The sequence below is a fragment of the Tachysurus fulvidraco genome, chromosome 8, assembly GCF_022655615.1.
Source record: "Tachysurus fulvidraco isolate hzauxx_2018 chromosome 8, HZAU_PFXX_2.0, whole genome shotgun sequence".
Lineage (NCBI taxonomy): Eukaryota > Metazoa > Chordata > Actinopteri > Siluriformes > Bagridae > Tachysurus > Tachysurus fulvidraco.
The window spans coordinates 24,496,592-24,509,091 of record NC_062525.1 but is presented as its reverse complement, the minus strand read 5'-3'; the positions used below and the strand labels follow the sequence as shown (position 1 = coordinate 24,509,091).

The following is a 12,500-nucleotide window of genomic DNA, read 5'->3' as shown; positions in this document are numbered from 1 at the left end:
TGCACGAAGCGACTCTTCTTGGAGTCCCACTGGTAGACCTGCGTGAGCGAGTAGTCGCTGCCAAGGATGGCGTACTGCCAGCTTCCGACAGTCACAGGCTGGAAGACCATGGAGCCACGTGATGGCACACTCTGCACCTCGGTGAACATGGCACCATCCCATCGCATCACCTTCGAGTCACCAATGAAGCGTGTCAGGCAGATATAAAGCTCACCCCTATCTCGGAAATGCTTGACGGCGTACACGTCCTCTGTCTCGGGGATGTCCGTGCGGCGCTCGAACCTCTTCTGGCTCCGGGTCCACTGATAGACAACGGGCCGCTGCGAGCTGCTAGACAGGATCAGATGGGGTTTGCTGCCGATCTCCAAGTACTCCACATCCGTGTCCCGGTGCCACGGGTGTAGAGATTGGTGTGAGTAGAAGCCGTTGCCGTTCCACTTGTACACTGTAGTGGATCCTGCTTTGGAGCTGTCAGCTATCGCAAAGAACCACTCACCTTCCAAGCGGAAGGTCTCAACATCGTTTGGCTTGCGGATCTTCAGGATATCGATGTCTTGGATCTTGATGAACTTGTGGGCCGACGTGTCCCATTTGTATATGTGCGAGCCCCCGAAAAGTTGTGCCACAATAATGAAAAGCTGGTCGTCGATCACCATTGGCTTACAGACAACAGTAGAGGTGCCTGAGAAAAAACGGACCCAAGACAAATGAAACACAGCGTCATGGTGTGACGTGGTGTGAGGAAAATGAAATGGTGAAATGGTACAAGTTTAAGAATTTTTGGTTGCACACATTTTTATTTGAGATCATAATAAAAAAGTCTTACTTTCTATACTGTCGAAAGGTCTGAACTCCATGTTGACGTGGTCCCATTCCATGAAGCTGCATGTTCCTGCAAAAGGCTGCGCAAACACGGCGTACTGATCGCTCCCGATGCTGAAGCTCTCTACTGAGATAGACTCAAACTTCAGGGTCTTCTTGGAAACAAACTCTGTAACAGAAAGTACATGTGGAGATTTGTCTCGTTTAACAGGATCAGAAAACAGATCCACGTTCCCGTTGACGTCGTCTCACCTGCAGTTATGCAGTCAAACGCTTGGGGAATCAGCTCGTTGATCTTCTTCCCTTGATAAAGCGGTGGCCCGCTGCAGTGTATCTGGTCCACTGTTGCGTTGGTGTTGTGCATCCACTCCACTAACCATTTCAGCTTACAGTCACAGACGAACATGTTTCCTCGAAGATCCCTGATAGTACACGTCTTTAGAGTTAAAGCCGATGCCATGAACATTAAAAGGACTTTCTATCAAGGAGTATTTGTTAAATGTGTCAGAACATACACTTTCGTTAAGGCATCCATTCCCTTGAAAACATCTTTGGGTAACGTCTCGAGGTTATTATAGGCAAGGCTCCTGATCGGTGCACAGATAAATATTTAAATATAAACCCGATAAAAAGAGTTAATAATTTGTTCTCCAGTAATACTGTAAATATACTCACAGATGAAGGAGAGATTTCAACCCCCTAAAGGCCAAAGGTGACATGGTCTCGATTTTATTGTTTTCGATAAACCTGCAATAAATTGTCTCGTTTAAATTGTTAAAATTCATTTACAGCATTAAAAAGTAATAAAGGGCGACGCAAGGTACTCACAGGTACTCCAGGTGCGGCAGGCCCTGAAACGCATCTTCATCGATAGAGTCGAAAGAGTTGGCTGTAAACAAGCTGTCAACCAAATCAGCACACACACACACACACACACACACACACACACACACAGACACACACACACACACACACACATCTCAGTCTGTAGTGTCTGATAATAAACGTATCTTTCTACCATTTATCCTTTTAAAAACTGGTGGGACTTTTGGTGGGAATTTTTTTTGGGGGGTTTACCCAGGAACATACGGTTATGATCCAGCATAAGACTCAAAGTAAACACAAACATGAGTCTGATTTCACATAACCACATGTGAGGAAGTGCAAGCACCATAACGACTTCTTCCTGTATTGCTCCAGGGTTCAGAGTTGGATAAAACTACAAAAGACTCTCGCTCTCTCTCTTCGACAGCCGTAGTTTTAAATTTTATTGTATGGGAACGTATGTGAAATGTTTACTTGCTGCCCTGAACATTATTACTGCAAGTACTAGTCTATGTGGTATAAAACTCTTTTAAGTTAAACAAGGGGACGTGTTACTCACATCCTTATATAAGAAAAGAAATTTTTTTTCCCACTAAATTATTCCTTTAATAGGAAGGTGTTTCAGGTTGGGCCACTGTATCCTGATAATATGCATTTAATAAAAATCTCAACTCCTTACACTCAAATGAGCCTCAGAGACACATATGCACTTAGCATGTGGCTAAAATGTGTCCAGACCATCTTCCGAAGTGGTTTAAACTAACAGATTTAAATCTGTTGCAAATGTGTCTCGGACATAATTACACATTCATTTTTGGATTATCTGCGACTCTGGATAGAATCCTGACACTCGAAGACGCCCACGAACCGACCAAACGTAAAAGACAACGTAATTGTTATCTGCTGTGTGTAGTCTACTCTAATGTATTGTAAACAGAAAGCAAAATAATTTGGAACAAAAGTGAAATTTGGAAGCATTTTCTGGACAAATTGTGAGTAGTGACACAATTTCTGAGGTTTTATTTTTCAAAAATCGAATCAATGATCGTTCGTTTTCGTTTATTCAAGACTTGTAATCGAAACCTTTTAACTGACCGACTTAAAACCTTAAAATATACAAAACCAGACCAACAGAAATGCTGCACTGTATAATTTACACACCACAACACATTGTAGTGTTGCCAGATTGGGCAATGTTCTGTACTTTAAATCTTTTAGTCACATTTGGGACAGAAAAACAACGTCTTTCGACAGCAGAGCTACATAATTTAACATAATTTAGAACTATTTAAAGTCATTGTAAAAGGATGTTTGTTATTGTGTAAATGTTTATAGATTATAAAGTTAGAAATAATTCATGTTGGCAGAACGAGTAGTCTGAAAATCTGGAATTTCCTGCCGTAAACTTTCTAGCGGAAACGTCTAGGAAAATGATGTTGAAGGAACCTTTTAGAAGGACAAAAATAATAGAAAGGAGTTAAGAAAAAAAATCAAACTAGTAAACCATCTTAAATAAATAAGTTATTTAGAGCTTGATTATTAGTTGCCTCAACTGATATAAGGAATGATTGATTTTTCAATTGAATTACTGTTGTCCTATTAAAATAATTGCTGTAGCATTAAAATATCTGTTCCAGGCATTAAGTGGAGAGCTCCATGAAGACATGATGAATTGGAACCCCGACTCCTCCTCCTCCTCCTCCAGATCTCCTCAACATCAGTCCATTTTCTCACTGATCTCACAGCTCTTATGGCTAAATGATCAGAAAACCCCACAGTTTAAACGCTCCAACATTTACTGGAAAGCCTTCTGAGATGAGTGGAGGAGGGACTAAATATGGAACGATGGGGTGTGATAGTCAGGTGTCCATAAACGTCTGAGCATCGAGTCATTTCGGATCATCTTTACTTTAGCTTTTAATTGTACCGTTCAATCTGGCAACCCTATTTAATCGTTTTAAGTGATTAGATACGGAGCTCAATGGACTCCTTAATATTGGTCCTGGTGAAGGAACAGACAGTGCTTGTTTACAGACATTTGCACATCCAGCCTAACGAAGAACAGACCCACAACAACACAATAACACAAAGAGGACGCACTAAAATAATAAAAAAATGAATAAATGTTCCAAAATAAAACGCAGCCACTGGGTTGCCATGGCGACGTCCAAGCCATCAGAGTGAAAACACCATTAAGATGCTATAACGCAGTTGGTATTATTAATATAACGAGATAACAGAGCTCACAGAAGCTGGAGAGACGGCGTGTGCAGAAAGCTTCCTGGGGATATTTCAGTTAATCCAGACTTCACGAATGATCTGTTGGAGAAACACGTCATAATACATCAACATGGATGTTGTTGTTTTTTTTTTTTAATGTTTACGCGCAGCCACGATGGAAATCTCAAGGCAACTTACAATGAGACGACGTCCGGAGGGAAGGCGTGAGGAACATTCCTGATGTTGTCGCACAAGGCGTTATCTTTGGTGCATGTGCATCCCACAGGGCACCGGGGCTGCTTATTGCCCCTGCGGCTCTCCGCCGAGAGAAAGACCGCGGCGGCGCAAAGCAGCGTTACCGTGAACCCCACCGTCCCGCAGCCGTGTCCCATCCTGTCCCGGTTCACTTCAGATCCTGTCTGGGATACAGTCAGACCAAACAGCCTTCTGTTCCTCAGGGAAATCACGCCTAGGGTGCTATGAGGATGCGCGTCGTTTGATGGATAACGCAAAAGATCTCAGAAAAGCATCCAAGCGTCTGGACCCGAATATAAAGACGCGCCAATACGCACGTAAAACCTCCCGGTTCAAAAGATAATACAGCAAATCACAATAACATCAACAAGAATTGGACAGAAATCCCTCTAAAGCCAGTTAGCCTTGTGTAGAGACCATGCCAGCCCACCAAGGAGACTCTGATACAATAAATAAAGATGTGTGCAGGGCTTCAGCCAATGGTCTTGGGGTTTCTCTCTTTTCCTGCGATTGCGCATGAGCGCTTTCTGGGAATTAAACTCATCGGAATATTCATGAGACATGAAACACGCACCTGAGTCCCAAGCTGCGAGAAAAGGACGCTGTTGGGCTTTGTAGCTTCATTATGCCGTGTTTTATGTCCAACATTACACAAATGCATAAATAAATAAATAAATAAATAAATAAATAAATAAATAAATAAATAAATAAATAAATAAGGGGTTTACTACTATATTTGTGCTCATCTTGGTGCTGTTATTGTTGTGGCTGTAGTAGGTGGTTGTTGATTTTGTTGTTGGTTGTTGTAGCAATAGGTTATTTTTTGTTGTTGCAGCAGTAGTAGGTTTTTGTTATTGTTGTTGTTTTAGTAGTAATAGGTAGGTAATAACCTGTAGTAGATTATTATTGTAACTGTAGTAGGTTATTATTGTAACTGTAGTAGTTTGTTATTGTAACTGTAGTACATTATTATTATTGTAACTGTAGTAGGTTGTTATTGTAACTGTAGTACATTATTATTATTGTAACTGTAGTAGGTTGTTATTGTAACTGTAGTAGGTTGTTATTGTTGTTGTTTAAGTATTAGCACATTGTTATTGTTGTAGCTGCAGTAAGTTGTTATTGTTGGGTCAGTAGCTGTAGTAGGTTATTATTGTAACTGTAGTAGGTTGTTATTGTAACTGTAGTAAGTTATTATTGTAACTGTAGTAGGTTATTATTGTAACTGTAGTAGGTTGTTATTGTTGTTGTTTTAGTATTAGCACACTGTTATTGTGGTACCTGCACTAATTTGTTATTGGTATTGTAGCTGCAGTAGGTTGTTATTGTCGGGTCAGTAGCTGTTGTAGGTTATTATTGTAACTGTATTAGGTTGTTATTGTACGCTGTAACTGTAGTAGATTGTTATTGTAACTGTAGTAGGTTATTATTGTAACTGTAGTAGGTTGTTATTGTAACTGTAGTAGGTTATTATTGTAACTGTAGTAGGTTATTATTGTAACTGTAGTAGGTTGTTATTGTAACTGTAGAAGGTTGTTATTGTAACTGTAGAAGGTTGTTATTGTTGTTGTTTTAGTATTAGTACATTGTTATTGTTGTTGTAGCTGCAGTAGGTTGTTATTGTTGGGTCAGTAGCTGTTGTAGGTTATTAATGTAACTGTAGTAGGTTTTTATTGTTGTTGTAGCAGTTGCAGCGTTCAGACCTGTTAGAATTAACTATAGCTGAATTGTTATGCAAGCGATTGTAATGATTCATTTAATAATGACTATATACCAGCGTAAACAATAATGATACTTTAATGCACTAATAATACTTGTTACAAGAATCTGTTAAAAGCAATTCAAATATTTCATCATCCTTGTCACAAAGTAAATACAAAACAATCTTATACAGCCAACAGAGGTTATGAATATTATACTACTGCAAAAAAAAAAAAAACACACAAAACATTATTACAAAGCTACAGATCTATAAAATGATTTATCTGATCTATAAAAGGAACTCATTAAGAAGCTCTTACAGGTGAAGGGCTATAGATTAAATATTAAATATTACTTTATGTCTAAATATGTCCTTATTATAATGTTCACCTGGGGAAAATCCAACATGGACTGAGCAGCTACCATCTTTACCAGTTAAGTTTACATTTTCTAACTTCATTTTCTAATGCATTACTGTTGTGTTCTTTTCTAAAATTCATTACGAAATGTTGTCCTTTTTACCACCTAAAACAAAGATGTTCTACCAGTTTGATCACCCCAGTGTGTTCTGGCAGCTAGAAGCTGGTTGGTGTGAGCTGAGTTTTTCAGCACGGACACAAGAACCTAAATATTTCTGTTCATTGACTCCATTTATCATGCAGTAATAATTTGACAGTTATGGTGAACTCTGTATGGCCGAGCCATTCTTTGTTCCGTTCACTGGGACATTTTTCATCTTTTCTCAAAAAGATTTAAAAACAGTCGAGTTTTTGTTTCCATGCTTCACCCTCTCTCTCTCCCTCTCTCTTTATCTCTCTCTCACCCTCCCTCTCTTCCCATTTCTCTCTTTTTTCTCTCTCTATCTCCCTCCATATCTCCCACTCTCTCTCTCTCTCTCTCTCTCTCTCTCTCTCTCTCTCTCTCTCTCTCTCTCTCTCTCTCTGTCCCTCCTTCTCTATCTCTCTCCCTCCCTACATCTCTCCCTCTCCCTCACTCGCTCTCTTATTCTCTCCCTCCCTCTCTCTCTGTCTCTCTCTCCCACCATCTCTCTCTCTCTCTCTCTCTCTCTCTCTCTCTCTCTCTCTCTTTCTCTCTCTCAGTTCATTCATCTAGAACATTTCAGAGAATAAGAGACTGGTTGTTATGGTCTGACATGGCAATGCATCCAGTCCTCCTCCTCCTTTTCCTCTCTGAATATTTTCATTTAGAGAAGAAAACAAGGCTAGTCTATGTGTCTATATGCCCATATGTCTATGTGTCCATGTGCCCATGTCTATGTGTCAGTGTCCATGTGCCCATGTGTCTATGTGCCCATGTCTATGTGTCAGTGTCCATGTGTCTATGTGTCTGTGTGTCCATGTGTCTATGTGCCCATGTGTATATGTGTCAGTGTCTGTGTGTCCATGTGTCTATGTGCCCATGTGTATATGTGTTAGTGTCTATGTGTCAGTGTCCATGTGTCTATGTGTCCATGTGTCTGTGTGTCCATGTGCCCATGTGTATATGTGTCAGTGTGTCCATGTGTCAGTGTCCATGTGTCTGTGTGTCCATGTATATGTGTCAATGTGTCAGTGTCTATGTGTCTGTGTGTCCATGTGTCTGTGTGTCCGTGTGTCTATGTGTCCGTGTGTCCATGTGTCCGTGTGTCCATGTGTCTATGTGTTCGTGTGTCTATGTGTCCGTGTGTCCGTGTGTCCATGTGTCTATGTGTCTATGTGTCCGTGTGTCCATGTGTCTATGAGAACTTTTCTTCTAATCTTCACAAAGACAATTGATCCTTTCCGTTTGTTTACATTAAAAAGCTATTCTTATGTGTAGATAAATCTGATTTTTATGTTGGTATCGTTGAAGGAAAAACAGCCCAGTTAAGAACCGCATATTCACTAATAATATAAGTACACAATTGTCATGTTTTATGTTTTATGTCATGGATTATAGTATGTGCGCTCTTTGTGTTCGTCTTAATACGTCATCACTGCGCGCCTCAAACTACTCGCCAGCGCTGTCGCGTAAACACAGATGTGAGGCATGGATCCGAGCGGACTCGACCTCGTCAAGGTGGTTATAATAAATAACTGAGTGATCATTTAATATTCTATCAGATTATAAGAGTTTGCCGTGAATCGGTTTGTGTCGCTTAGTATTTTCTTGGTTGTCTCGATGAGTCCTACATTCCCTGTTGACCCTATAGATACTACAGATGTGTACTGCTTCAGTAGATTTACTGCATATAGCAGACGCCCTTACTTGTTATCTCATGTATACAGCTGAGGGTTCAAGGCCATTATCTTGCTCTGGCTGGTGGTGGATCCTGGGACACATTGTGCAAGACACCAATACAAACACACCATTTGCACAATCTAGAATAGTAATGTTTGTCGGATTTGATGTTAAACCCACATGACGACATGACAGTTTGTCAGTAGCTGAAGCTCAGGATCAGATCACGGACAGATCCTGTAGCTGTAAAGTGAGAGAGTTCTCTTACAGCTACAGGATCTGTCCGTGATCTGATCCTGAGCTTCAGATGCTGACAAACTGTCATGTCGTCATGTGGGTTTCCCATCAAATGGCTCCATCTCTTCTGGAGAATCTCTTGCTCCATCTCTTCACTCCTTCTACAAGACAGGCCTGAATTTTAAGTGAAGCAAAAACTGTACATCATTTTTATTTGTTTATTAGTCATATGATCTATGTGCGGTCATTAAAATGATTTTATTCATCATAATGCTGTTAATGACTCAGAGGAAGTGGGAACCGATTGCCCTTCATTTTACAACTGAAATCGGATGATCAGGATCAGATGTACGGCACAATGCTGAAGTGGAGATTCCAGGAGCTGACATTCACTTCCTGTAAAGATCACGAAGCATTTCGGCTCTCTGGCATAGTCCGTAATCCTTTCTGCTGATGATTCATGTCTCGTAAATGAAAGATGACCTTAAGGTTCTTTAAAAACGCAATCACTTGCAAATCCACAGAGGATTCATGGCTCTCGTACAGGAGACAGATGTCTTGTTTATCGCTTTATCACCAGTTGGAGATGTTTTTGCTGTGTAGGTGCACGGAGGCGGTGGTTATGACTCGGATTTCAGCGATGACGAGGGTGGAGGAGGCTCATCACAACGTGGAGGGAAGAGGTGAGGTGTTTTTTCTTGTTGGACCGTAATGTTTTTATAAAACGTCGATATATATTTTTTCACACATTTACATTTATTTTATAATAATCAGCCAAAACATTTCCTTACATCACGTCATCATTTGTACAGCTTTTAATAATCTCTTTCTCTCATTATGTCACAATAATGTCTAGATTGAGCAAATTTTCTTGCGTCAACCATAAAGCATGAAGACGTACCCAGAAAGGGTTAATAACGTCAATCTCTGACTGATTTATCCTTCTTCAGTGAAGATGAAGTACACTTACAGGATTGTATTGAACTGTAATTACACCTTGTTAACAGGGCACGTGAAGATGAGCTGCTGCAGAAGCCTTTCCCCAGAGGGAAACGCACGAAGGTCGCTCACAGTAACCTGGCTGCAGAGGAATGGGACAGGTAGATAAGATCGAATATAAGGTGTAAAGTGTTGGTCTGTTCTTCCTGTGTACTAATCCTGATTTATGTTACAGGGAGGAGGCCAGAAATCGGCGCCATCATCTCATATCGATGAATGCCGTATCCTTTCAGCTGAACGCTGATACATTTCCCTAGAAATTTTGCAGCTTTAACCGAATATGATTTATGATCTAAACCGACGACTTTCGCGTTCTTCAAAACCTGTTGATCCTTGATGCTGGCTTTAAGTTTGAGAGGCATAAGAAGTTTGTCAGCGATTACATACTGTACTATGGAGGAAAGCTGGAAGACTTCAGAAGATCCATGTGAGTAGCAGACGCTCCTCCGTCCACCTGAAGTGCCACGGTAACGGACGGACGGACAGACGGATTTGAATCGATGTTTGTCGTAGAATTGCGATTCAGAACTTGGTATAATGAATAATTCCTGGCGTTGCTGTAATGCAAGCATATACAAAAAAAAAAGGATTTGTGATCTCTTTGTATGTTCTTTAAATAAATAATTGTGAAAAGTATTATTATTATTTTTTTAAGCTCGTCTGCTCGCTTTTGTTTAAATGTTTTTTTTTACAACGTTTATCGCATATTGAAGGTCTCTGATATTTGAGAAATGCTTTAGAAAACCGAGTCGGGACGACAAGCTAAACAAACATCGAAACAAACGTGTAGCCAATGAGCAGAAAGGGGTGGGGCTTGTCAATATGGGCGGAGAGAGTGTTCGGTGCGCGTGTGTGACATTAGCAGAAAGCGGTTTTAACATCGACATGCAGGATAAAAACAAAGAAAGAAAGAGAAGAAAGACTTACGATAAGGACAAGAAGTAGGACGTGTTAATATAGGATCAGCTTTCCAGCGCTGGAGAGAACTGAAGGAGCAGGAAGTTGGCCACATATTCACAGGTTGGAGTTTCCCAAGTCAATAACTCCTGAGCTAAACGCTGTTACTACACAAATAACACCTCTTTTCTATCGTAGTAATGTAGAGAGGCAGCTACAACCGCGTTTTGTGTAGTAACAGCGTTTAGCTCAGGAGTTATCGACTCGGGAAACTCCGACCTGTGAATATGCGCACACGTGCACTGAACACTGTCTCCGCCCATATTGACAAGACACGCCCCTTTCTGCTCATTGGCAGTTTTCTGGAGCATTTCTCAAATATTTGAGACCCCACCTTTAATTAATGACGCGTCCGTGTGCAGGACAAAAGACAAGACGGATCTGGACGTGGTTCGAGAAAATCACCGCTTCCTCTGGAAGGACGAGGATGAGGAAGATATGACATGGTACATTTTCATTTCCTTTCTAAAACCCACTTCTAGTTAAATCGTCTATTTTCGGTCATAACCTTTAACCGATCTGCCTTTTCAGGGAGAAAGAGCTGGCGAAGAAGTACTATGACAAGCTCTTCAAGGAGTACTGTATTGCTGACCTCAGCAGATACAAAGAAAACAAGGTAGATCTCGTTCGGTCACTTACATGTCTGAACTCATCGTTTCAGGGGATGATGATGATGATGATGATGATGATGATGATCTTTTTATGCTTCCTTCTTGCAGTTTGGATTCAGATGGCGCACTGAAAATGAAGTAATATCAGGAAAAGGTCAGTATGTCGCATATTATTATTCGTTAAGGCTTCTTTGTGCCTTTATTGCTGTTGATCAGAGCAACTCGAAGCAAGGAAAAGCCGAAAAGTTTTATTCTAGAGAGGAGGCGGAGCTGACCTCGTTGCTGATGTACGACACGTTCTTTCGAATACTGTGATTGGTTGTGCGATGAGACAAATATGCATATTTAAACAGGGTTTATTACTGTATAAGCCTTTATTTTAGTGTTTAGTGTCATGTGTCATCTCCTCTTCGCCTTTCTGCAATTTTCTCCTCAGCTAGAAAGAAACTGTTTAAAGTCGTCCTCTCTGTTTAAAGTCGTCCTCAGTTTTAAGCCGTCCTCTCTGTTTAAAGTCGTATTCTCTGTTTAAAGTCGTCCTCCCTGTTTAAAGTCGTCCTCTCTGTTTAAAGTCGTCCTCCCTGTTTAAAGCCGTCCTCTCTGTTTAAAGCCGTCCTCTCTGTTTAAAGTCGTCCTCCCTGTTTAAAGCCGTCCTCTCTGTTTAAAGTCGTCCTCTCTGTTTAAAGTCGTCCTCTCTGTTTAAAGTCGTCCTCCCTGTTTAAAGTCGTCCTCCCTGTTTAAAGTCGTCCTCCCTGTTTAAAGCCGTCCTCTCTGTTTAAAGCCGTCCTCTCTGTTTAAAGTCGTCCTCCCTGTTTAAAGCCGTCCTCTCTGTTTAAAGTCGTCCTCTCTGTTTAAAGTCGTCCACTCTGTTTAAAGTCGTCCACTCTGTTTAAAGTCGTCCTCTCTGTTTAAAGTCGTCCTCTCTGTTTAAAGTCGTCCTCTCTGTTTAAAGTCGTCCTCCCTGTTTAAAGCCGTCCTCCCTGTTTAAAGCCGTCCTCCCTGTTTAAAGCCGTCCTCCCTGTTTAAAGTCGTCCTCTCTGTTTAAAGTCGTCCTCTCTGTTTAAAGTCGTCCTCTCTGTTTAAAGTCGTCCTCTCTGTTTAAAGTCGTCCTCTCTGTTTAAAGTCGTCCTCTCTGTTTAAAGTCGTCCTCTCTGTTTAAAGTCGTCCTCCCTGTTTAAAGCCGTCCTCTCTGTTTAAAGCCGTCCTCTCTGTTTAAAGCCGTCCTCTTTGATGATTTATTCTTTCCGTGAGTCTCTCTCCGTACCAAATGACAAACGGACGGTTACCGGCCCTGTGTTTGGGGACCGCTGCATTAAACAGTTTAAGATGCTTCATGAATAACTTTTATCTTCACCAGGATCTTCTCTTTAATCGTCTCTTTACCAACATTTCAAAGAATTATGTCACGAGAAGCAAAACTTTACACTAAGAAGGATTTTAGTCCCATGTTACGGAGTCTGTGCCCAGATTATTGATGAACTCCGATGAAACGTTTAGATGTTTATTTACATGAGGTTATGTGGTGTGTCACGTGATCCACAGACTGATCCTTGTTATTGTCATGAGCCACTAGATGGCGCTAGAGCTTCAGACTTGATGTTTCTGTGCAGGAAAAAGAAATCATAAAAAAAAATTTCATTAATCACAGCTTCTTTT

General features: G+C 40.9%; 2 protein-coding genes across 4 annotated transcripts in view; one reads left to right on the top strand and one right to left on the bottom strand.

Annotated features, from left to right (window-relative positions):
* Nucleotides 1-4,759, bottom strand: part of lgi1b (leucine-rich, glioma inactivated 1b) — a 5,515-nt gene extending 756 nt beyond the window's left edge. The window contains exons 1-8 of the mRNA XM_027163285.2: nt 4,066-4,759; nt 3,895-3,966; nt 1,651-1,722; nt 1,498-1,569; nt 1,338-1,409; nt 1,075-1,244; nt 827-991; nt 1-682 (exon numbers count right to left, since the gene is read on the bottom strand). The exon at nt 1-682 is cut by the window's left edge and continues 756 nt beyond it. Of these exons, the coding sequence (XP_027019086.1) occupies nt 1-682; nt 827-991; nt 1,075-1,244; nt 1,338-1,409; nt 1,498-1,569; nt 1,651-1,722; nt 3,895-3,966; nt 4,066-4,259 (1,499 nt within the window). The 5' untranslated portion in view covers nt 4,260-4,759. The remainder of the gene's footprint in view (nt 683-826; nt 992-1,074; nt 1,245-1,337; nt 1,410-1,497; nt 1,570-1,650; nt 1,723-3,894; nt 3,967-4,065) is intronic.
* Nucleotides 4,760-7,741: 2,982 nt separating this feature from the next.
* The window catches only part of fra10ac1 (FRA10A associated CGG repeat 1), an 11,638-nt gene continuing 6,879 nt past the window's right edge, over nt 7,742-12,500 (top strand). Inside the window, exons 1-8 of one of the 3 annotated variants that reach the window (XM_027163264.2) lie at nt 7,742-7,881; nt 8,884-8,963; nt 9,288-9,380; nt 9,455-9,500; nt 9,630-9,706; nt 10,599-10,682; nt 10,768-10,852; nt 10,956-11,001. In XM_027163264.2, the coding sequence (XP_027019065.2) occupies nt 7,852-7,881; nt 8,884-8,963; nt 9,288-9,380; nt 9,455-9,500; nt 9,630-9,706; nt 10,599-10,682; nt 10,768-10,852; nt 10,956-11,001 (541 nt within the window). In that variant the 5' untranslated portion in view covers nt 7,742-7,851. Of the gene's footprint in view, nt 7,882-8,485; nt 8,770-8,883; nt 8,964-9,287; nt 9,381-9,454; nt 9,501-9,629; nt 9,707-10,598; nt 10,683-10,767; nt 10,853-10,955; nt 11,002-12,500 lie in introns of those variants that run through there. The other 2 variants (XM_047817646.1, XM_047817647.1) reach the window with 2 other exon arrangements.